Source organism: Meleagris gallopavo, chromosome 11 (genome assembly GCF_905368555.1).
Source record: "Meleagris gallopavo chromosome 11, MGAL_WU_HG_1.1, whole genome shotgun sequence".
In the NCBI taxonomy this organism is placed as follows: Eukaryota; Metazoa; Chordata; class Aves; order Galliformes; family Phasianidae; genus Meleagris; species Meleagris gallopavo.
Genome location: NC_139414.1, coordinates 13,369,685 through 13,392,080, shown reverse-complemented (window position 1 = coordinate 13,392,080; position 22,396 = coordinate 13,369,685). Strand labels below are relative to the sequence as shown.

Here is a 22,396-nt window from a genome sequence, read left to right as displayed (position 1 = left end):
TTTTGAAGCTGCACCACAGCCAGACCCACTACCTGTGATGCATTCAGCAGATGTCAGAGACCCACAGCCTCATTCATCCATTTACCTTTGATCTTACATCCTCACCCTTCCTTCCAAATCTAAACAGCCATTTAACGACAGTGAAGGCTGAGGGTATTTCTGCAGATGGATCGCCAGGTTAGTAGCTGCAAGTTTGTCTCCAGAAAGACAAAGAGCACACCGCTCGTTCATACCTCTTGCTCACTCCACAGCCACCCAAGGGGCACATGTGGATGTTCAGCTCAAACTCAGCCTCCCCACCGCAGCTCAGCACACTGAATGGATGTAGGTGGCCATGGAGTTTGAAGTCCAACACCTTCCTGATTGCATTTCCCATCAGCGGCCACAGCCAGGGCTGCTCAGCTTCCAGTTCCCAGGAGCAGACCCTGCAGCCAAGCCCAAAGCAGTGCAACCTATCCTGCATCTGAGTCTCAAAGTCCAACTGCACAAGGTAGGAAAATCCTACAAAGAAATTAAAAAGTCCTATGACATAGGTCAGGAGAGCCCTTCCAATCTATACCAGAGACAAAAAAAAAATAGAAGGCACAGGAGAAAGAAAACTTCATGCCTTGTGAGGAAGTTCAACAACACTGTGCAGACCCACACAAAACCACATTGCTCCAGGCTTCCTGAGCACCCAGCTTTGCTTCCCCATTCCACAGCATAGCCAAGAGGCAGTGTTGGCACACTCTTCCTTCCAATTAAACGATAGCAATTAGGCAACACATTTTTTAAGCTCTTCTCTCACAGCTGAGATTGCTGTTCCTTGAGAAAAGGCTGGCTTCAGCATGAAACCAGTGACTCTGGTTGAGTGCCAAATATGCTAGGTCAGAAGGGGGAAGCTTGATATGTAAACAAGCTGGTCACTAATTACCCTGCGCCTCCGAATGAATTGCTGCAGCTTCACTCCATTAGAACCTCTGCTTCTGCACAGCAAGATAAGCAGGGATGCTGGGAGAAGCAAGAGTGATTACTGCAGAGCCTGGATGATAGAACAGAAACACCACCACTGGAAGTTTAGTGGATTGGTGGGGGGCAACCAGCCCACAGCAGGGGGTTGGAAGCAGATGGGCTTTAAGGTCCCTTCCTACCCAAGCCATGCTATGATCTACGCAGTCAGGGAAGCCATAAGCAAAATTCAAAGAGATTTCACGTTTGTTTGTTTTCAAACCACTGTGGCTGCTCCTCCTCTGCTTCAGTAAGGGTGAACATTGCCAAGGACACGCAGTAAATCTGTCACATATCCATGCTCCACTTCTCTCTCAGCTGAATATTTACAAGTTTCCAAAGTGCTAAACCTCTTCAAGCCTATTCAGCTTCTGCTTTTATCTGCTATATCTACTGTGATTCTGAGATTTTCCTGCAGCTATCCTAAATTAATTGGGGCCGGAAATTAGGCTTCATCTGTAACCCTGGAGGTCAACCACATCATTTTGCTTCAATGTGCCAAACAGGCAAGAGGAAAACAAACACGCAGAGTTTCCCCAAGGAAGATGAATGAAGAGCACTGTCCCAAAGAAATGCAAAAGCCCTAAAGTGAGAAAGTTCATTTTAAATAGTTATCTATCTGTCTAGATTATGGCAACACTTCAACACCTAGTGCTAGCAAGATACAGGAAAATCCACTTATCATAGAGTATCCCCAGTTGGAAGGGACCCGTTAGGATCACTGAATCCAGCTCCTGAGCTATCCTAAGCTACTTCCAAAACATTGATGCTATTTTGGGAGAATGCTACCATAAAAGTGAAGAAGCACCATGAGAGTTTCTCCGGGGACCTCATTCTCCTGCTCATCAGCTTTCTTCCTGTGGCTGCTGGCAGCAATGCTCCATGGTAGGGACTCTGGTCACAGCTGCGACACAGCTCACAATTTCCAGTTCGTTCCCACCAGCACAATGACAACCTTACTTCCTACCAACAGCTGAATAAAATATTTCAAAGTAACCCCTCATTTCTAATCTACCTACTGCCTTTAATAGCACTTTTCCCCAAATCTGCACGTTCTCTTCTGCCTAACGCATTAATTTCCATGACTTCAAGAGGTATCAAATTCCAAACCTTTGCTGCAGCTTCAGGTTTTCACACTCTGCTTGCAGACACCTCATTAGCTGCCCCACATCTGGTCCAGCATACAAGGTGTTTGTCCTGCAACATGCCAGAATCAGTCAATACAACTGTCTGATAACATACAGGCTCCAAAATGTCTCAAAAAGAAAAGAAAAAAAAAAAAAAGAAGAAAAAAAAAAGGGGGGGGGAAGAAATTAAGCAGATGGCTCGTGGAGCACTCAGATTTGCAATTTTCTTCCTGGAAAACTTACAGTAACCCCAGTTCCAAAAATAATACCAGGAGTAGCCCTTCATATGGGAAGGAAGCATTTTCTGGAAATCTTTGATCTCTCTGTTTCAGAGGAGGAACTGACACCTTAATTGCAACATACTGCTAAATGGGGTTGCTGCGTCACACCATAGGGTAAAATCATAGCTGGTATTTGAATACTGGTGGCCAGATCCTGAAAGAAATTTACTGTGTTGGCTTTTTTTTCCCCCAGGATCTTTTTTCAATTCACAAAGAGTATCAAAGTCATCTCTTCCACAAACCCTATCACTTCACCCCTAAATCACCCTTCAGCCCTTACAGCAATTTATTTTGAACAGTTATTAGCCAAAGCTTTATGCAGGTTTTTATCTGACACCCAAGATCAGGCTGGATGGGGCTCTGAGCACCTGGTGGAGCTGTGGGTGTCCCTGTTCAGTGCAGTGGGTTGGACCAGATGACCTTTAAGGGGCCCTTCCAACTCTAATGGTTCTCTGATCCTATTAAATTCCAGCATGACCACAGAGCATCTTAAAACTCACGAGGCTAAATGTTACATGCACAAGTGCCCTCTTCACACTTAGGTTTCACCGCAATCCAGAATTTACAGGAAAAACACCTTTCAGATAGACCTCCTGCACCCTCCTTGACACAGCTGCTGGTGGACATCAATGGAAAACACCCATTCCCGTCCATCTCCTCCCAAAGCCTTTGTCTAAGCAGTGTTAAAGGCCCTTCATGATTTCATGATGGGGCTTCCCAATTTTGGACATGGCACGGTCAGGTTATCTCACCAGCAGCAGAGCTGCAGCCTGGCCACATGAGCATGCTGCAGAGCTCACGTCCTCTTATGGGAGCCCACAAGCTGACAGCACTCATTTGGAAACCTCTCTTGGATCAAGCCTTGCTTAAAACACTGGATTTTCTCCACTTCTTCCACTTTCCTTCTGTAACATGAAGCAATCATTTTTCCTCCTATAAAAACTGAAATTGGGAGCGTACAACCTTAATTTCAAAGCATTTATAATTTTTGGCTTACGCAGGCTCAGCATCACCCTGCCAAGCACTACTTGCTGCCTGGAAGGCTGACAAAATGTGCTCAGCCATAAACAAATGAACTTTAACTCCCCCATCATGCCAAGGAGAGGAGAGGAAAAAGAAGGAAAGAGAGAAAGGAAAGGAAAGTTTATCAGCTCTCCTTGGCATCACAGATAACAGAGTGAGGGCAGAAAACACATCTATTTTTAAGGAGAGCACATCTAAGAGCTTCACACTAGAGGAGCATGTACTCTGTGCAGCTTTTTCCATAGAAATTATTAAAATAGAGATGCATGAGTTGTGCAGCTTAATGATGCTTACATCTGAGAAGGGATTTAGGAAAGCATAAAGCCAGCTATCCAATCTGGACAGTTGGAATTTGGCACAATGATCCGACCTATATTAAGTTTCCAACCACTTGAGTGCTATTTGGAGCACATTTTTAACAACCGTTCTTGTATCCCGTGCTCTTTGTTTGTAAAACAAGCTAATTTATAAAGTAACTGAGTTACCTCAGAGGAGGAGAATGATGAGAGACTTCCTCTGTCTGGATCTGATAATTCATTATCCAGCAGAGGGGAATTTGCTCGTCAGGGTGACCACAGGCAACTCAACAAACTAGCAAGGCACTCATCTGGGCAGTCAATCCTACCCCACGAACCAGGGCTCAGCAAGGCAGGAGTCTGCTTGCAGAGCAGTTCCCCACAGCTCTGCCCCTGCTCTAGACTCCTCCTTAGGCATTCTGCTGTTTTCCAACCTGATGGAGCAGGCATCAGCATCACATCTTGTGCCCATTGGCAGAGCAGTCATTGAACACTGCACCATTAAAGGGGCTGAACACAACCAACTTTCTCACCACAGGAATAGGCAATTCCCGCTGTACCATTGAACAATAAAAAGCATTAAATCAGCATCATCTCTAAAAAACACACACACACAAACAAGAACTACAATAAAGCACCTGCGGGAGTATTGCTTTTTTGGCCCTGAATTACAACTTCCTCAGCAAATCAGTCATCTCCAGCAGGAAGTGCTGCCTTTGTCCTGAGGCCTCCAAAACATCTGTGCATTCACACGTATTGTCAGCACTCACGGGTAAGCAGCATCTGCAGAAGGTCCCCCAGTAAGAAGAGCCCTTCCTTCTTCTCCAGGAAATGTTACCTCTTTAGCCTTATCTGTTTTCAAGCTTAAGCTACAGCTAATACATCTGCAAGCAAATAATCTGTTTTCTGCAGAAATGTAAACACAGAAGAATGCGAACAGTGTGGGCTGCTCAAGCAAACAGTGTATCTTGGGGTACCAGCAGCCCCACTGCAGGATATAGGACCAGAAATGTAATGTCGGTGCTTTGGGAAAAGTGAACACAAATGGAAGAAAGTCCACTAGAGTATCAAAATCATATCATCAAAGAATATCATAGAATCCGTAAGATTGGAAAGACCTCTAAGATCACATCTTCTCTGTTCCTGTCCTCTGAATGCCCACTGCCAGACACTCCTAGGGACCTTTACTCTAACTGCATACAGCTGTTCTGTCAGCTGCCTAAAAACAAGACAACAACAACAAGCCTCTCCCCCCACCCCTCCATGACATTAATCATCTGTTTTCTAGTGCACACAATGTTACTAAGAGTAACAGCAGCAATAACAAAAGCCCTGGGACAAAAAGGTTTTCTCAGCAGAAAATCCAAATGTGGTTTTTACACCGCATGGTAACAGTCTGCTTATTGCAAGGAGCTTCAAAGGAGCAGGATAGCAGGGAGGAGTTTATGACACATCTGGAATGTGGCTCAAGTTTATCTGAAAGGGCTTTTAATTGAAACAGAAAATTCCCAATTAAGATTGGAATCCCTAAGAAGGTTCCCACCATCCAAACTAGAAAGTCCAGGTGGGGAAAATGATTCTCTTCCAACTCTGACTCCTGAAACCAGAAGGCAAAGGATCCCTGAGCTGGCTGGGCTGGGCAGTGCATGACCTCTGATTTTGTGCTGTGCAGTGCACCCTATGAACCTATGAACTGCAATGGGCGTGGGAAAGAGGCTGCTGAACAACAGTTGCTTAATTGATGTCACGGCTATCTCTGAATGAGAAGCAAATTGATCTGTAGCGCAAGATCAGTGCCTCAAGCTCAGTGCTAGTGCAGCAACATCTCTGCACGCTAGGTTTATCATTTGTATATGGTCATCTATAAACTGTGTGGCTGGGATCCTGACCTCACTGAAGCCAACAGGACAGGCATTGCTGTCTGCATCAGCCTTCTCCCCAGCTTGTACCTGCAGCTTCAGCCTAACTCGCTGCCCTCCGCAGAGCTGCTGTGGGGCCTCCATCTCTTCCCTCATCATGACATGCTGGGACATCTCCACAGCAGCGTCTATTGTTGAGCAGCATCAACAAGTTACCTGATGAAATTCAGATTAGCACTTCACACCTTACAGGATAAAAATAGCCCAAAGAGTCTGGGATTCATCCCAAAGAACACTAGACAATGCACATTAATCAGGGGATGATAAACCTCACTTTCAGCCCTTCAGTTCCTCTTCTCCAGCAGGGTAAATGGCAAAGAAAAAACCCTCTACATTTTTCTTCTGTAAGGATCCAGTTTCCACGAGACTAGGCTGCCCCAGCTGGGAGATGAAAAATAAACCAGAGTTCTGCTCTTTCTCAAGGGGCCAATGAGCAGATGAAGAGGTAGTACATTACCAAAAATGAAAAAGCCAATGACTCTGTATTTTCCAGGCTCCATTCCAGGTTGGTTGCCTATAAGCAAAGCTGTGAAAGTAGAGCCCCTCTCTTCCTGAAAACAATCTCTTTTGGACAATAGACACAACATAGGCATCTTCCATCTTCCCCATCTACCCTTCCATTCCAGCACTGCAGTAAGTTCCCAGCCTAGCCAGGTTTCCCAGTGTCACAGACAATTAATTCCCAAGGCTGAAGGCAGAGACCATCACCAGTGTTTGCCTGTGAAACACCAATGGGAGGTTCATGGAAGCTCATAGCTTCTGAAAACGTACCTAGTTGCTGTCCTAGAGGATGAGATGCCAAACTTCAGGCTTCTGGCTTCAAAACATTGTGAACAAGTGGCTCTCAGTGAGGGTATGGTCCATTCTGCAACGTTCCAGAGAAAGCCAAGCTGGTATTTCTACTCTGACCTATTATTCAGTGTTGCCTCCTTGACACAGTGCCAGTAACAGCAAGGCCCATATCCCAGTACAGGGCTAAGAGCTGGGAGCAGTTACAAGATCCCATACATCGCAGGGCTTCCTGCCAGAGCTTCAAATGATGAGCTTTTGAAGTAACAGGATCAATCTCCTGTTGATCCTCAACTTTCTATGCCTCCTGCATAGAAAATACACAAAAATCCAGGATCCTCCTCTGCAATTTCCCTGAGGGAAATATCTGGGGATGAATCAAGGCCCTTAAATGCTATTTCTGGCTGAAGTCACGACAACCTGCTGGGAGGTTTGCAAGTCTGAGATGCAACCCCCATCATCTCTGGGCTTCATCAGTTTGACTCTGCAAGCATCAAGGGGGTACGACAGCATCTGTGGCCACCAAAAGCCTCCTCCTCCCCTCGCAAAAATGTGCAATTGTGGCATAACCAAATTCTTAACAAGCAGTATAACAGGAGATGGAAGAAAGGTGAAATAAAAATACCTTCCCTTAGTAGCTTTCATCAAGATTTTCTCTATACGGAATCTGAAATGTCAGCTGACCTACAGGAAGCAGCTCCCATGTCTACTGCCAATGAAAGAAGTGGCAAACCTCTATCTTGGAAATATTAAGGAAAGACGGAGTTGTGCCCTCTTATATCCTGTTTGGATTTGGTTCAGTCACACCAGAACTGCTAGCTGGAAACAGGTGGCTGTGCTTATTAGAATCACAGAATCATTATTAACCTGAGAGTGGCCAGTGTGGGAAGGAGAGCCAGAAGAGGCACAAATTGCAGGTAGCAATTCACACCTGCTGCCCCACAACCAGGTTAAATCAAACACTCAGTCTGCTAATGAAGAGATAATTCCTGTCTGCCTGTGCTGGCACACAGTGCAGCCTGATCCCCAGGGTGCAGTAAAGCCTTCCCTTTACGCAGTTATCTGCAATGAAAATGTGTCAAGCAAAACCTCCCACCTGCACATGAGCTGGAACAGCTGTACAAAGAGGACAGAAGTCAGTTTAAACATGAAAAAAGAGAGACGGACTTCAGGACCTTGAAGAGACCCATTCTGTCTGGAGCAGGGTACAGAGCAGCCCCACAGGTCAGTTTGCCATTACTACCTGGCTATGCCTCATTTCTACTTTGCATACTTTATGGAAGGTAGTTCCCTAGGGCCTTTTATTCTAAACTGGATAATTCTAACAAGCACGGTGCGATAGATAGCACAGCATATGCTTAAGCTTTCAACTTCTTTGGACATTTTCACTTTACTGAGGGGTGGGTGGCTGGTGCCAGGCAGGCTGTGCACACAGTCTCAAAGTGAGACCCATTCCTCATTTCACCTCTCAGTAGTTTATCTGCCACATCTGTGCAAGCACTGCTGAGCCCACCAACTCCAGGGGTCTGTAAGCCCATTACTGGCTCTGCACAGGTGACACATGAAAAAATCATTAGCTGGGGGGAAAAAAAAAATCCACACCAAAAAAACCATCACCAGCATGAAATGCAAAGCTGTTGGATGAGCTCTGTGTGCTTATTCACTCAGTTTAGGAAACTTCCAGCATTTTATCCCCTGCAGCACATACAGTAGCAGCACCTTTTCTTTCTCAGTCTTCTTCTCTTTTCACACTTCAGTAACTTTGTATCAGATACAATCAAATAACATCAATCATTTCCATCTCATTGCTACCTTGCTGCTTAAGCCACAAATAATGTGATTAATGAGTCTCTGAGGGAGAAAACAGAGGCTTTCATAAACATAAAGCACCAGCTAAGCACTGTGAGATTTTCTTAAATTCCCCCAAAATAGAGAGCAGCTGCCTGGCACCGATTCCCCCAGCAGCAGTAACTGCAGTGTTGGAGGCAGCTCCAGATGCTTCTGAAAATAGGGATGATTTTGTGCCAAAAATAATAATCCCTTAATTTTATAGGTGTCTGATCCAAAAAAAAAAAAAAGAAGGAAAAAAGCAAATGAAAATGAGAGCATGTGAGGAGACACATATCATGCATTGTCTGGTGTCTAAAAAGGGCTTTTTCTTTTCCTCTCTCCAGCACAGGCAAGTAGAAGTTGACTAAATATACACATTTAAACTGAGAGTTTGGGGGTTTCAGTGTAAACCTTCTTACTTGATGATCATTTTGCCATTGATTTCTGTTGTCTACAAGGCATCCTACATGTATGTGTGTATATAAAATAATATATAAGTCTACAAAAGGCCAAAATTAAAATCTTTCCCAATGCTAAAGAGTCCTTGCAGTATCCAACTGAAAGGTAAGGTCCCAGCAGCTCAGTATATTGGCTGCTGGCAGAGGCTTGCCTCAAATTTTCAAAAAGAGATTTCAATCTCTCTACGTAACAGTGCCACATACTGTCACCATCTCCTGGGATGAAAAAGCAAAAGGCTGAGCTTCTTCTGGGTAGCTTTTCTGGTCTATGTACCAGTAGCAGGATGAGTCATGTTGGAAACAACCTGGCTGGGGCTTGGTGGAGCAGGAAGAGGAAGGATACTGCTGCTCTGGGTAGGGCTGAAGTCTCTCTGCAGGGAAATGAAGCTTAGAGGGCATGGTAGTGATGGGTTGACAGCTGGACTAGATGTTCTTTAGTAGTCTTTTCCAACGTTAATGATTCCATGAAATCTGAAGGAACAATATGGAAATCGCGTGACTGCCCAACCCACAGTCCCACACAGATCCTGAGATGAATCCCTAAGGCAACACTTGACTCTCTGAAAATCTGCAAGAACTTTCAGAAAGAAGATGGGGAAGAACTCCCATTGGAGCACAGGAAGAAACTCTGGGGTTATTTAAAGCATGGAAAATACTCATGAAACGGCAGCTGTTCAGGACTGGCTTTTATAAGCCACCCCAAAGAAAGCACTGAATATCCTATTTATGTTGAAAATTATACAGGCTTTCTTCATATTTAGTGCAAAGTTGTCCAGACAGCCAGAGGAAAAGACACATTCATATTCCACCTTCATTCAGACCGTCACCCAGATCCATATGTGATCTTGGCCTTCTACCCTGTACTTAGACTACAATAAGCTGTGTTCTGCCTTCTAGGAAAAAAAAGAATATGAATCCAGACCTTTGTGGTGAAGATTTGACTGAAAAGGCAGCCGCTTTTCTGTGGTTACTGAGGTAATGAGACTTCAACAGGGGCTTACACAATGTCAGAGTGGAAGAAATGTCAAGCATCTACTAGAAAGGTTTTAAGTTACTCAAAAGCCTTACTGATGAGATTTCAGAGCCAGCCACACTATCCGGACACCAATGTGCAAGCGAACACGTCTTTCAAAACCACACACAGCCAGACTATTCATACAGCCTTGTTCCCTACCATTCATGAGTAGGAGCGCGAGGCAGCAAGGCAAATCAAACAAATGACTTCATTCCTCCAGGGATAAGAGCAAAGGCAAACAAAGAAGCAAACACTTACAAATTCAGGTTGCCATATTTTTGCCAAGTTTCCCTTCAGTAGGGAGCTCCAAAGGATTCAAGGAATACAACTGCTATTTTCTTTCCTAAAGTTCTTTACCCACGAGTGCACATGAATTTCTATACACAAGCAAGCTCCAAGATCTCCCAAATCTACACGACTCCCAGTCCAGCTCTGCAAAATCCCATATAGAGCAGATTACTATACTGACAGATCTGTAAGTGGCTAGGGCAAAGCAGAGTGTGGGGATACTGTCATACACTTATTGGAACATGCTGCCCAGGGAGGTGGTGGAATCACTGTCCCTACAGGTGTTCAAGAACAGGCTAGATGTGGCTCTAAGGGACACAGGTTAGTGGGCACGGTGGGGACATGTTGGGGCTGGACTAGATGAGCTTATCAGTCTTTTCCAACCTTTGTGACTCTGCATCCCTTTAACTAAAGCAAAGGCCAGAAGCCCCTGGAAACCCTCTTTTGTAGCAGAAAGTGTGTTAATGAACAGGTTAGGATGCTCTTCCCCAGCTGCAGCAGAGCCCTGCTTGGCCACTCCACTCCCATCATGAACCATTATACCAGTTTCTCTACACCAAGTTCAAACCCAGCCTTTCAGCAAGTTTCTCCTTCCAGGACAAACTGCATCCATCACCACTTTTCTCCATAACCCTCAAAAGAGGTGAGTGCCCCTCCATGGGAATCACCATCTCCTTTTTGTGTTTGGCTCAGAAGTATGCTCCTTTCAGTGCTGCAGCTCCTGTCCCCATGGATTTCTCTGCAGTTTCTGTACCCTCCTCCACTTTTCTCACATTTCTCTTTTGTCCTCTCCCATGGGAGGAAGACAAACTGAGACGTGCTCCACAGCTGAAATTACAGTTTATTCCACGGATGTGAAATGAAGTAGAATATCCATTTTCCAAAAAATTCTCACTGGATGTTGAAATAAGTATTTTTCCAGCAGAGACTTCTTTTTTTCCTCTCTTTTAAAACAAACATAAATGAAAAATAGATACGTTTTGCTGCAAAAGGAGAGTCCCTTGTAGTGCCCATTCTCACACAGCACAGAAGCAGATGGGATAAGCTGCAGCAAAGGAGTATGGCTCTGCCTGTTGGCAGCAGGTTGTGCTGACTGCAGGGATTTTGCTGATGAGGTTCAGCAAAAAAGAAATACAAAGGCCTCTCTAGGCCACCTGCATGTCGACGGTTTTTGAGCTGTAGCAGCTCAGAGCAAAACATCTGGAATAAAATAAAAGGTACCAATGTCAAAAATATCTCTGTAAAGGTAATCGATTCCTCCTCCAGCTATCACATCACACTTAACATCTAAAGGGAAATCAGCCACTCATATCTCCCTTATCTTGCAACCAGCTGCTCAGCATCCTTCATTTTGTAGTCAGTCCAACTCTCTTTTGCAAGGGCCACCTTAAGGTGATCAAAGCAACCTCCCCACCCAGCTAAGGTTTTCTGAACCTAGAACAAGCAGAGATGTTGGTGGTAAAAGATGCAGAATGGAAACTCAGCATTCAGTGCTGGAAACACAGCTCAACATACAATGCATTTGTCGTGCTTCGGCACATCATCAGGCATCAACCCATCCATCATAAGTGATGCAAGTCCTCAGCTGATACAGGTACCAGCTTAGCTAGGTCTTTGTGAATAAGCTGAGTCACATTCCCTTCCATTTAAACTACCAACATCCAGCTCAGTGCCTTGAGATTAAAGAATAGATGTACCTATGCCATTACACAGCACATCACCCCAGCTCCATGCATGTCAGAGCACATGGAAAAATCCCACATGGAAAGAGCCTGCAGATGCACATCCAGAATGTGCAAGAGCAAAATTGTTCACCCCACTTAGTGGGACCCTGCTGTTCAGCACAGGCTAGCTGCAACATCAAAGAGAGCTCCACCATCTGACTGTGCTGATTATTCCACTGTGGAGCTCAACTCTAACATTTCTAACAGCAAGGCAACAGGAATGTAAACAATATGCCCCAAGTATGCAAACCTTTCCTATCTGATATTTCTCAAAAGAAACATGAAGGGCAGGATGGTTTCTACACTGTGCTTTTGAAGATCTGGCTGCTGGCAGAGCTGTGACAGCTTTAAGCACTGTAACTTTCTAAGAACAAAATCCAGGCAAGTGGATGGTTATTCAGGTCTCTCTACCTGGTTTCTTTTGATTCAGAAAACACTGAAGTCTAAATATGGTATATTTATGGTTCTATCACCTAGTGATATTTCAAAGCTGGTACCAAAATTACATTTATAAAACAGAAGCACACTGATTAAAATAACAGTGAGTTGGAGCTACAAACACCCCTGTGGGAAGCCGCGTACTGCAGTGCAAAAGTCATTTTCCAGAGGTTTTGGATGTGAATGAAAACAAATCTAACAGCAGCCAGGCTGGAGCAGGCCCCCACAATGGGGAATTCCCTTGGGTTATTCTCAGACCCCAGCCAGCCACATCCCACCACCATAGCTGCCACAGTTCTGCAACTCACACTGCACACCACTGCCACGGCTCGACTGTGTGGCACTGGGGAACAACTGGGCAACCACCAGGCTCAGGTGGACGCTGATGGTGCATGTTTTGTCCTAGCTGCACCCAGGCCACTGGAATAAGATTCCAGTCCAGCATTAAAACACGGTGGCAGGCAGCAAATCCAAGCAGTGGGAAGCATGGCTGTAAAAGCCCAGCACAGAAATAGAAGCTGCAGGGAGTGCTTCCAGCTGGACACCCGCCGAGCACGCAGCAGCAAGCACCCAGCAGCTCACAGCACAGCCGGCACTGCGCAGAAGGGATGCACAGTTGACAAATGCTGCTTCCTACAGCCACACGCTGCTCTTTTATTTGCTGTTTGCCTTCCTCGTAAAAGGATGCAGACTGAGATAATGCTTTTATTAGCAGGAACAATGCAAGCCAAGGTGGCTGGAGGAAGAGACACCCTCGAGCAGGCTGACCTCGCAGTCAGCTCCAGAGAAGCAGCAGAGCCGCCAGAATCCAGACACCAGGATGCAATGCTTATGTTAAAAGAAATGGAGTGAGGCTGCCAACCGATGGAAGAGGGAAACAAGTGACTTCCACTGGTATTTAAAGCAAAGGGAACAGAAGTGACCAAGCATGAGAGTGATTCAACTCTGTGCTGGCTGCACTGAGAGCCTGGGCAATGAGAGGAGAGGGCTGCCTGAGCACACCCAACCGCCTGACTCCTCACCACTGCACCCACCCTGCAGACACAGGATGTGAGCACATCAGCCAAAGCAGGTCACGGTTTGCATATAGGTGGCTCTGTGGCTAACAATAAGGCACAGCATGAGATGCCCTAACATCACTTGCACAGGCTGCAGCAAGCCCTGTTCCATCCCCCTGCCTTCACAAGGGATCACAGATTTGGGAACACCTCCAAGAAGCAAGAAGCCTTTCCCAAAAGCTACGTGATTCTCCTCTAAGCAATCCTTAATCACACTTACACAACTCCAAAAGTCCTTTCACCATTTGTTATCCCCAGAGAGACTTCTGAGAACAAATCAAAATGTTCTATTTAATAAGGCATTTCAGGAATACCAGTATATTCAGGAAAAAAAAAATTAAAAAATTGCTTATTACACAGTTCAGTAAGGAAAAAAAAAATGGAGATAAGACACCAGGCTCTTTCCTGCTCATCTCTCCAGCATTTGCTTTATCGCAGACCCTGGATGACGCCATCAGCCCTGCACAAGGCTGGTCTCCAGCAGCATTGCAGTGCAACGCAGGGCCAGTCAGTGCTCTTCCTTTCAGACTTTCACTGAAATTTCAGATTCCCATCTGCTTCCAAAGAGACAGAGTAACTCAGGACACAGATGCCCCAGAATATACATATATATACACACACATATAAGCCTCAGAACAGGCAGTGCCTTGGCAAAAACCACTTTAAAAACATAGCTTTCTAAGCAAGGGAATCAACAGACTCCAGCTTAGTCCCTGTTCAGTCACAGCAACACCTTCAGCAAATATTTTCAAGCATATTTTCCAACCTCTTTCTCTCTGTACCACACTGATCTTTTCTGGGAAGGGCCACTGTTGGCTCCATCTTCAAAGGACATTGTATCCCCTGTCCTGATGCAGGCCTGGGCAATGCACTACAGCACATGTCCTCATCACTCCCATTGGAGTCTGGTCCCAACCTCAAAGAGCTACAAGTTTAAGCAGTGCCCTACCTAATCTTAACAGGCTCCTGTTTCTGTGGGAACACAGTATGAGATCATAGCCACAACCGGAGCCGATTTGAGAAAACCAGGATGGAAAGCAGCACATTGGTGTTTTTGTTGTAACTTCCCGGATTTTTTTCTTACTCCATCACAAAATCTCCCTGTTCTGAACAGGTGAGAAGGATATGCAAGACCAAAGGCAGCTGTGTGCTCCTCTTTGGTGCAAAACTCCATGAAAAGGAAGGAACACTGCCATGCGGAATAGCAACAACTCTTCCACGCTGTGACCTAAGCCACGCTGTGACCTAAGCCCAGTTACACCAGTAATGCATTGTAGTAACTGTGCTCACAACACTAAAGCAAGCTCAGACGATGCAGTACGGTTTTGAACAAAGAAGCACAGCACCTTGCACTGGTCCCTGCAACCAACAGCGTCTCCAAAACATGCAACCAAATACTGGAAGCAGACATTTTACAAGGCGTGACAAGACAGCCAGCATCCGTGTGGGGCAGTGGCAGCTGCCGTACAGAGCTGACTTCAATGGCCAGCCTGTCCCTTCTGTGCTGCAATGGACGTGCTCCTTGGCATGGCAGCAGGAGCAGCACGCTGTCCCACACCCTATCTGCTTCCCATCTCGGCACAAACACAGACTCAGCCTTTCATCCAATCTTGAAAGAACGTGTTTTTCTCTCTTTCTCCCCATTCCTCAGCTTTTTTTTTTTCCCCCCCTCCTTTTTTAATGAGCAAGAAGCTACAAGCAAGTATTTGGCCTTCGCAACTGATGGGTTGCAGCCAAACTCTGCCATATGTTCCAGCTAATACATGTGGGTTTTGCTTCCCATCCAAGAACAGGAGGGAAAAAAAAGGACATTTATGAACAGGGATTCAGCAGGAGCGTGTGGGAAGGAAGGGGTGGAGAGGGGATGCTATTTTTGTTGCTGTAATTATTCAGTGGCCAAATCCCTGACCCTTGACGTCAGCTCTGGAGGGTCTGTTTAACCGTCCAGTTGTCATGGGAAGGAGGAGGCTGGCTCAGAGGTACAGGCTGATGAGGAGCAGCTCCTTGCTGCCTGAACCCACACACAGGCAAACCCCCTGCCATCATCAGCCATCACCCTCCATGGCCAAGAAGTAAAAACATCAATATCTTACTGCCAATACATTGGCTAGAAATGAAAGCATCCAAAGAACCTCACACCCTCACTCCTGCCATCAGTTACTGCTAATAAGCACGGGCCAAATTCTGACATCAGTTTCCACTGTGTAAATGGAGATAAACTCCATAGGCACCAGCTGGGTCACTGCAGGTTCATGCAGATGAAATCAAACTCAACGTGACCTCTGGTCTGGACTACATGCAGAAAAATACACCCCATGCAAAGTACAAGGGTCCCTACACTGTGGGCACAAACCCAATCACCACAAACAATTTAAATCACCTCAAAGAAAAAATAATTAAAAAGAAAAAAAAAAAAAAGGATAAATGAGCCCCAAATCCCTTGCTCCAGATGTCAAGCACTGCCTGCAGCCCCAGGGCCCACTAGCAGAGCTCCTGCAGCACTCAGCACATTGGCAGCAGGCGGCTCAGTTACTGAAATGATGACTTCTCATTACTGCCCACGCTATCCATGATGAAATCACCACTCATATGAGGAAATGGGAATAATCCTTGTTGAAACTTCAGGCACAGCTAATAAGTACTGGGCACAAATTTGCTTAGTAGGGCTAAATAGCACTGCTCATTCACATGCAGCTCATTATCAGCTGCCATTAGTTATTCCTGTGGCCAAGGACAACAAGAGGGCTCAGCAGAAGTCAGAGCAGGGCTCGCTAGGACATACAGATGAGAATTAACAGGCAGTGCAAAACGGCATTTAATGAACTCCAGGGTGCATAGGGCAGCTCAGCAGCCAAGCAGCGCCAAGAGGCTCTCGAGAGATGTGTGAGCAGGACACAGGGCAGGAAACCTGGGGAAGTACGGAGACAGAGTAACAGGGAAGGACTTGCTTCCAGATGACAACATACAGCCTCACACAGCAAGAGTTTGGTCTCTAAAGGCAAAGGGTTCTTAAGTGCTATTGGTGCATTGCTTTGTCTGAGGTGGGATGGCAGCCCAGCTCCTGTGCTGGGATGCTCTCAGGACAAGGCCCCAAACAATCCAGTGAAACTGTGCAAGTCACAGCACTGCATTCTCCATCATCCAAGGCTCAGCACTAGAGAATGCCAAGAAATAAGGAGGAATCCAGATTTACCTTTTTTCCTCTCCAAAAGACAGATAAGTTTTGCAGGCTGGATCCCGCCAGCAGTTGTTTTGGAGTCCTGGCACTGCTGCATAGCAATGAGGTGAGAAAGAGGAACTTGGCAAGACAAAAAAGTAGCTCTGACCATCAAATGGCTTATTACCAGGCTGTATAAAGTGAGCTTCATGGGCCTAAAACCAGCTTGCACTAACTGGTTGTGTCCTTCCACCACCAGCAGCAAACCATCACAATCACTTCGTCTAACTTTTACTACAGCACCAACCTGAAGGCTGGCTGCAATTAGTTTCTGTCGGAGCCAGGGCAAAAATAATCTGAAAAAGGAAGACTGGCTTTCCTGTGAAGACAGTGAGGCAGCCCCAAGTAATTTCCAATTGGTCCCACCATTTCAAAGTGAAGAATTCTGAAATCCCCTTCTAAGCATCGAAGGTTTATTAGTTTCACCATGAAACTCATAGTAAGAGGGAATTTATTTACAGCTCCCACAAATTCAAAGCAATGTGGTATGTCACACCACAGGCAACCCCAGTGGAGTCAGCAGCTCCCTTCACAGCAGGTTGATATAGGTCAGCAAGAACAAGCATATTCAGACCTGCCCTGAGCCCAGAACACTGACCCCACCATTAAGAGTTTTCCATCCCATAAACTGAGTTTATTTTTGTCCACATAATTTTAAATGCCTGAGCACTAACATTTACCCTCTAGTGAGAGCCAGGAATGCTCTTTCAGAGAAACTAAATAAAGGGAAGTTTGAGAGATTACTCCTGGGATCTATTATATATTCTGTATCTGAGTAATACCAACTTTCAAGATTAAAAGATAAATAAATGTCTTCAGCAATAATAATCCTAATAATAATGATTATCTGACAGCTCTATGATAGGTCTTTGTCTGGGATGTGCCATGTAAATCCAGTGGAAACAAGGCTGACCAAACAGGGACACTGCACACGGGTGGTGGCTGGGATGAGAATCGGCTTCTTACATACAGAGACCTGTAAGCAGTGGGATTTTGTACCTTATTCCACATCACTACCCATGAGATGCCACAAGTGAGATTACCATCCTTCTCCCAGAGGCTGCGGCACATCCCAGGACAGTACCCTTGAAATCCACGTGGAATTGCAGCACACAGAAAACTGAACAAACTTTCATGGAAAGTATTGGTGCTTGAGTGAAACAAGCCAAATTAGCAAAGTAGCCGCACTGGTGCTGATCTAGGTTACTCCACGATTTCAAGGTGAATACTCCAGATTTCTGTCAATGAGACAAAAGACTCTGGCACAGTACAACACTTCAGAGACAGGCAGCAAGGAGCTACTTGAGATGGAAAGAATTTGGTAGAGATGTCTTGAAAAGAGCCCCAAGGCTCACTGCAAGTGCCTGGACACAGCCACCCAAGTGTGGCTGATAGCAAATTTCACATAAGCACTGGCAAAAGACTGGGGGGTCAGTGTGGAGTGGTTAGAGGCCTGGTTTTATGTGTACAATCCCTGCCTTGAGTTTGAATGCCCACAAACAGGGAGTTTTCAAAGGCAGAACTGGAGAAGGGCTATAACCTGTACTGCAAAGCTTTCCAGGAGTTCGAACCCCCCGTCTGCTCCTTCCTTCCTGTTTATCACCTTGCCCCCCATGTTATCTCATCAAGTCGTTGTTGTGTCTATGTTGCATTTTGGAAATCTTACAGCAGTACAAGCAGGCAAGAAAACATGGTACAACCCAAGGACACATACCTGGCAGAGCCTTCAGCACTGCTGAACTGCTAGCCCAGCAGAGAAGACTGCAGTTCTCCCCACCCACAGCTACTAGAAAGATTAAGCTGCTTGTATGAAATCCATATGAACAGAGAAAGATTTTCAGAAAAAAATAAGCAACTTTAAAGAACAAATAAACAGTCTCTTCTCCAACACAAGAAATATAACCGCTATTGTTTAATGTTTGCAATGTGTGAAATTCTGATGATAACACTGTCTAGGAACTGAAGTACAAGATACACATGGCAAGGAGGAACTCGGCACAAAGAATAAGCAAGACAGGGTCAGAGTCTTGCACCTTTTGCTCCACCGGTGACCTGGCATCACTCAGAGAAGAGCAACAGGCTGCTGAGTCAGCAGCCCCACTCTCATGGTGTGCGGCTTCCTCTTCTGCTTGCTCTCAGAGCTAAAAAGCCCAAGAAAGGGGGTGGCTAGAAACATCACGGCCTGCAGGCTAGGTTTTAACAGAAACAAGATGACTCAGGCAGCAAAGTGAGGACGATGTGATTAATAAAAGTATTTCAGAGAGCAGAGACACCCCCTCACATCCATCTGCCAAGTCTAGAGGGTATTTCATTGAATACTACCAAAGAAAGCCATCAGCATCAGGCAAACTATCCTTCTGCCTTTTGGACATGACAGAAACCCACTGCAGGAAATAATTTAGGGAAGTGATAGGATGGCACAGATTTAATGACTAATAGGCCATATCCATAGAGATAAGAATATAAGCATTTGATCTAGCCATACCACCCCTGCTTCTCCACAGCGCTCCATGCAGCAGCATCTCTAGCACTACTCAGCAGCAGGAGCAGCAGAGCTCGGGGCTGCCACTGGTCCTGGATGCAGCAAAGCCCCAAATCTAAAGTCCTAACGTCAATTCACCAGTCTAGAGCAGTGATGGAGCTGAGGCATGGGTAGAGCCATGGTTCTGCTGCCCCAAAGCACCTAGACTCACACACTGCAAGCCAGACCTTGGCCAGTGCATCTGTCCAGCAGGAATCAAAGCCTTTGCTTTTCATACCCCACAGAAGAGCTGCAACGATTAGCTCATGTTTATTCAGCGCCATTTTTCAAAGCACTGCATGAGTGCCGAACCCTTCCTTCCCCCCCCCCCCCTTCCATTCTTTTTCTCTTTTTTATTTTTAAATCTATTCCTTGTGTCCCTTTGGGAGGGAATGGCACGACGTCTCTCTCCTCCTGAGAGCCAAACAAACACAGAGCCATGGGCAGAGGGAGATGGAAAGCACGCTGCAGGCTGCTCCTCCTCAAACCCATTGATACCATCACCTCCATTCAACCAGCCAGACCTCATGTGCATGCTCAGTGGCCAGGGCTTCTCATACACCCTGTAGACGGACCAAACAGGACACAGCAGGATGTTCAACCTTCTCTCATTTCCTTTTTGGTTTCAAGGAGCAAAATAGGGGTCAAGCAGCAGGGAGAGGCACCGCCAGCAGTCATACTCGATACGAGCCCCTTGTTGCAGCACACCCTTACAGCCAGCAAGCCAAGTGGATGCTGCAGCAAGGTCTCCCTATGGGTGCTTCCCAGCCCTCAGGGGACATGCCAAAGTGTTCATTCAGCCTTGGCACAGGAGGATGGTTTGCATCAGAGCACGCGCTGGTGCTGGATGTGAGACCTCGTGTACGTGCAAGTGCAAACAAACAGACAAACCCAGCGTGGGACATTTTCTCCTGCACGCAGAGCTACTGAGGCAGATGGAAAGAGCAATCCAGATGATGTGTGACAAAGTGTTACAGCTTCCTCAGGGGGACAGAGCTGGTCCCAGCACCGCCCACAAAACCAGCCAGAACCCCAAGAACAGCTGGTGTGCAGAAAGAGTTAAAGAAGAGGTACTAAAACAGAACAGCTCTATTCAAACAGTACCTGCCCAACACCTGGGCATCCATGCAGGTAGCAGTAACAGCTCTTTCTCCATCAGAGAGGGGGAAAGTCTAAGTGTTAGAATTAACATAAGATCTCCAGACGCTGCAAAAGCAAATTAAGATGACTTCTACACAAGGAAAAAAAGTCTCTTCTCAACACATTGCTTTGATAAGTTTACAATACATTTTTAAATGAGAAAACAAAAACATCAGACCCAGAAGTACAAGACAGACCATGACTCAAAATCATGTGGAATTCTGTATACCAATTTTAGCCTATTTTGTTTCCCGTTTCAGTAATCTCATTCCCTAGATCAAAAGAAAGTTGTTTGATGAGCTTAGCATGAGCCAATCTTAGTGACTCTGGGAAAGGTTTTGAGTTCATAAAAATAAATCATTTTTATCATGACAAATTTAGTGTCACTTCCCACACACAGTGACACTGCACAGCCAGAGCATCTTTCAGGGTAAGGACCTCAGGAAAATTCCACTAGCTTCACCAGTCTCAGCGCATGCCAAATTACAGCTTCAGTTCTCTCCCAGGATTTCTTTCAGGAGTTCTGCACATGTACACCAGAGTTAAAGCCAAGGCATTTCCATCCTCTGACTTGCAAAAATGACATTAAGGCAATGACAGAAGGAACTATAGCTAAAGCAACACAGCTATTGTATTTCAGAAGGTTTTAAAAAGCAGGAGCTGATTCACCTCCTTTTTCTACTGCTGTCGGTCACAGCACACCACCAGCACTAGCACTGCCTATGGCAGAGGTTTCCTTCTCCGACTGGAAGCAAATTTCAGTAGGACCCACCCCCCCCAGGCTGAGTTGTGCAGGTCTTCACCTCTCAAGTTGCCTCTAGCAACAAAAAGGTTATGACTATGCTTAGATGAAGCAGAAGTCGAGAAGGAAATATTCCAGAGATGTTTTATACATTCATCTTGGCATGAAATAAAATTCCCACGTGGACAGGAAGACTTACTGCAGGTACTTGCCTTATGGAGCACAGGTTTTGAACTAGAAGAAAAATCCCTTTAACTACCCAGCTGTGAGGTTTCTTCATCAAAAGAAAGGGGGAAAAAAAAGTAGATGAAGAATGTCATTTTCATGACAGAAGGTAACATTTATAAGGCAGAAGTGACCAGTATTAGGGAAGGATACTTAAGATGACAGAGGCTGCTAAATACTGACTGCACGGCATCACGCAAAGGATTCTGTATCACACAGTGGGATGAAGACCATTGGATAGCAGAGCCTGTATACCGTCCAGCCACAAACACACACTCCTCATTCTTGCAGCAAGCACGGCATCAGCTCACTTTGCATCACAGGCAAAGGTCCCCTGCACGGGGCATCGGGGTGCTGGAGTGGAGCACTCTCAGATGGAGAAACGAAGCACATCCAACCAAAAAAAGCACCAGGACTGAGCCTGAGCTGCGAGCCCCAGCTGTGCACGAGAGTGAGAAGGGACAGGGACAACACCTGGGCTCGACGGAGCTGAAGGCGAGGACCGCACGTGAGACGCGGGAGGACGGAGGCGAGGCCATCCCCCGGGGCGGGCAGGGGGCGCCTACCTGGATGTAGGCGCGCTGCAGGTAGCTGTAGGGCACCCTGCGCTGGAAGTCAGCGCGCACCTCCTCGGCGGCGCGGTGCCGGGAAGCTGCTCCCAGGCGCGGTTCCTCGCAGCTCCGCAGGCAGCCGGCGCGCCGCAGCAGCGCCCCGAAGAAGGGCAGCTCCCCGGCGGACCCCGCGCCCAGCGCCGCCAGCCGCACCTGCCCCCGGCAGCGCCGCCGGCACCGCAGCCGCTCCGCCCGCAGCTCCCGCCGGCTGCGCAGCGCTCGTTCCAGGCACCGCGCCGCGCCCGCGAAGTCGCCGCCGTAGTACGCTTCCACGCCGCTGGCGTACAGCGCGTCGAAGGGCTCCAGCGGGCCGCCCTCCGCTCCGCAGCTCCCGCACGCCGCGGGCAGCACCGCCGCGAGCAGCAGCACGGCCCCCCAAGGCCGGCTCCTCGGCGCCATGCCCGCCGCACGAGCACCGGCTCGGTGGCGATAGGAGCGGCGCGGCGGTATCCCAACCCGGCTCCCTGCGCGCCCTCCCCCGGCCCGCACCTCTTAAAGGGCCCCGCGCCGCCGGCCCGCCCCGCCCCGGCCCCCCCGCAGAGGGAGCAACCGCGGCGCAGAGCATCCCTACTCCACGCTCTGCCGTGATGTTTTCCTTCCCTTTTTCCTTTTTCCCTTCCTTTTTCCTTTCCCCTTTCTTTTTTCCTTTTTCCTTTTTCTTATTTCCTTTTTCCTTTCTTTCTTCAATTCCTTTTTCCTTTCCTTTC

General features: G+C 46.7%; 1 protein-coding gene across 3 annotated transcripts in view; it reads right to left on the bottom strand.

The window, feature by feature from the left end:
- P3H2 (prolyl 3-hydroxylase 2) overlaps window positions 1-22,180 on the bottom strand; it is a 53,445-nt gene extending 31,265 nt beyond the window's left edge. The window contains exon 1 of one of the 3 annotated variants that reach the window (XM_085233231.1): window positions 21,645-22,180. In XM_085233231.1, coding sequence (XP_085089357.1) covers window positions 21,645-22,088 — 444 coding nt within the window. In that variant the 5' untranslated portion in view covers window positions 22,089-22,180. The remainder of the gene's footprint in view (window positions 1-21,644) is intronic. The other 2 variants (XM_019619043.3, XM_010716743.4) reach the window with 2 other exon arrangements.
- Between the last annotated feature and the right edge of the window lie 216 nt (window positions 22,181-22,396).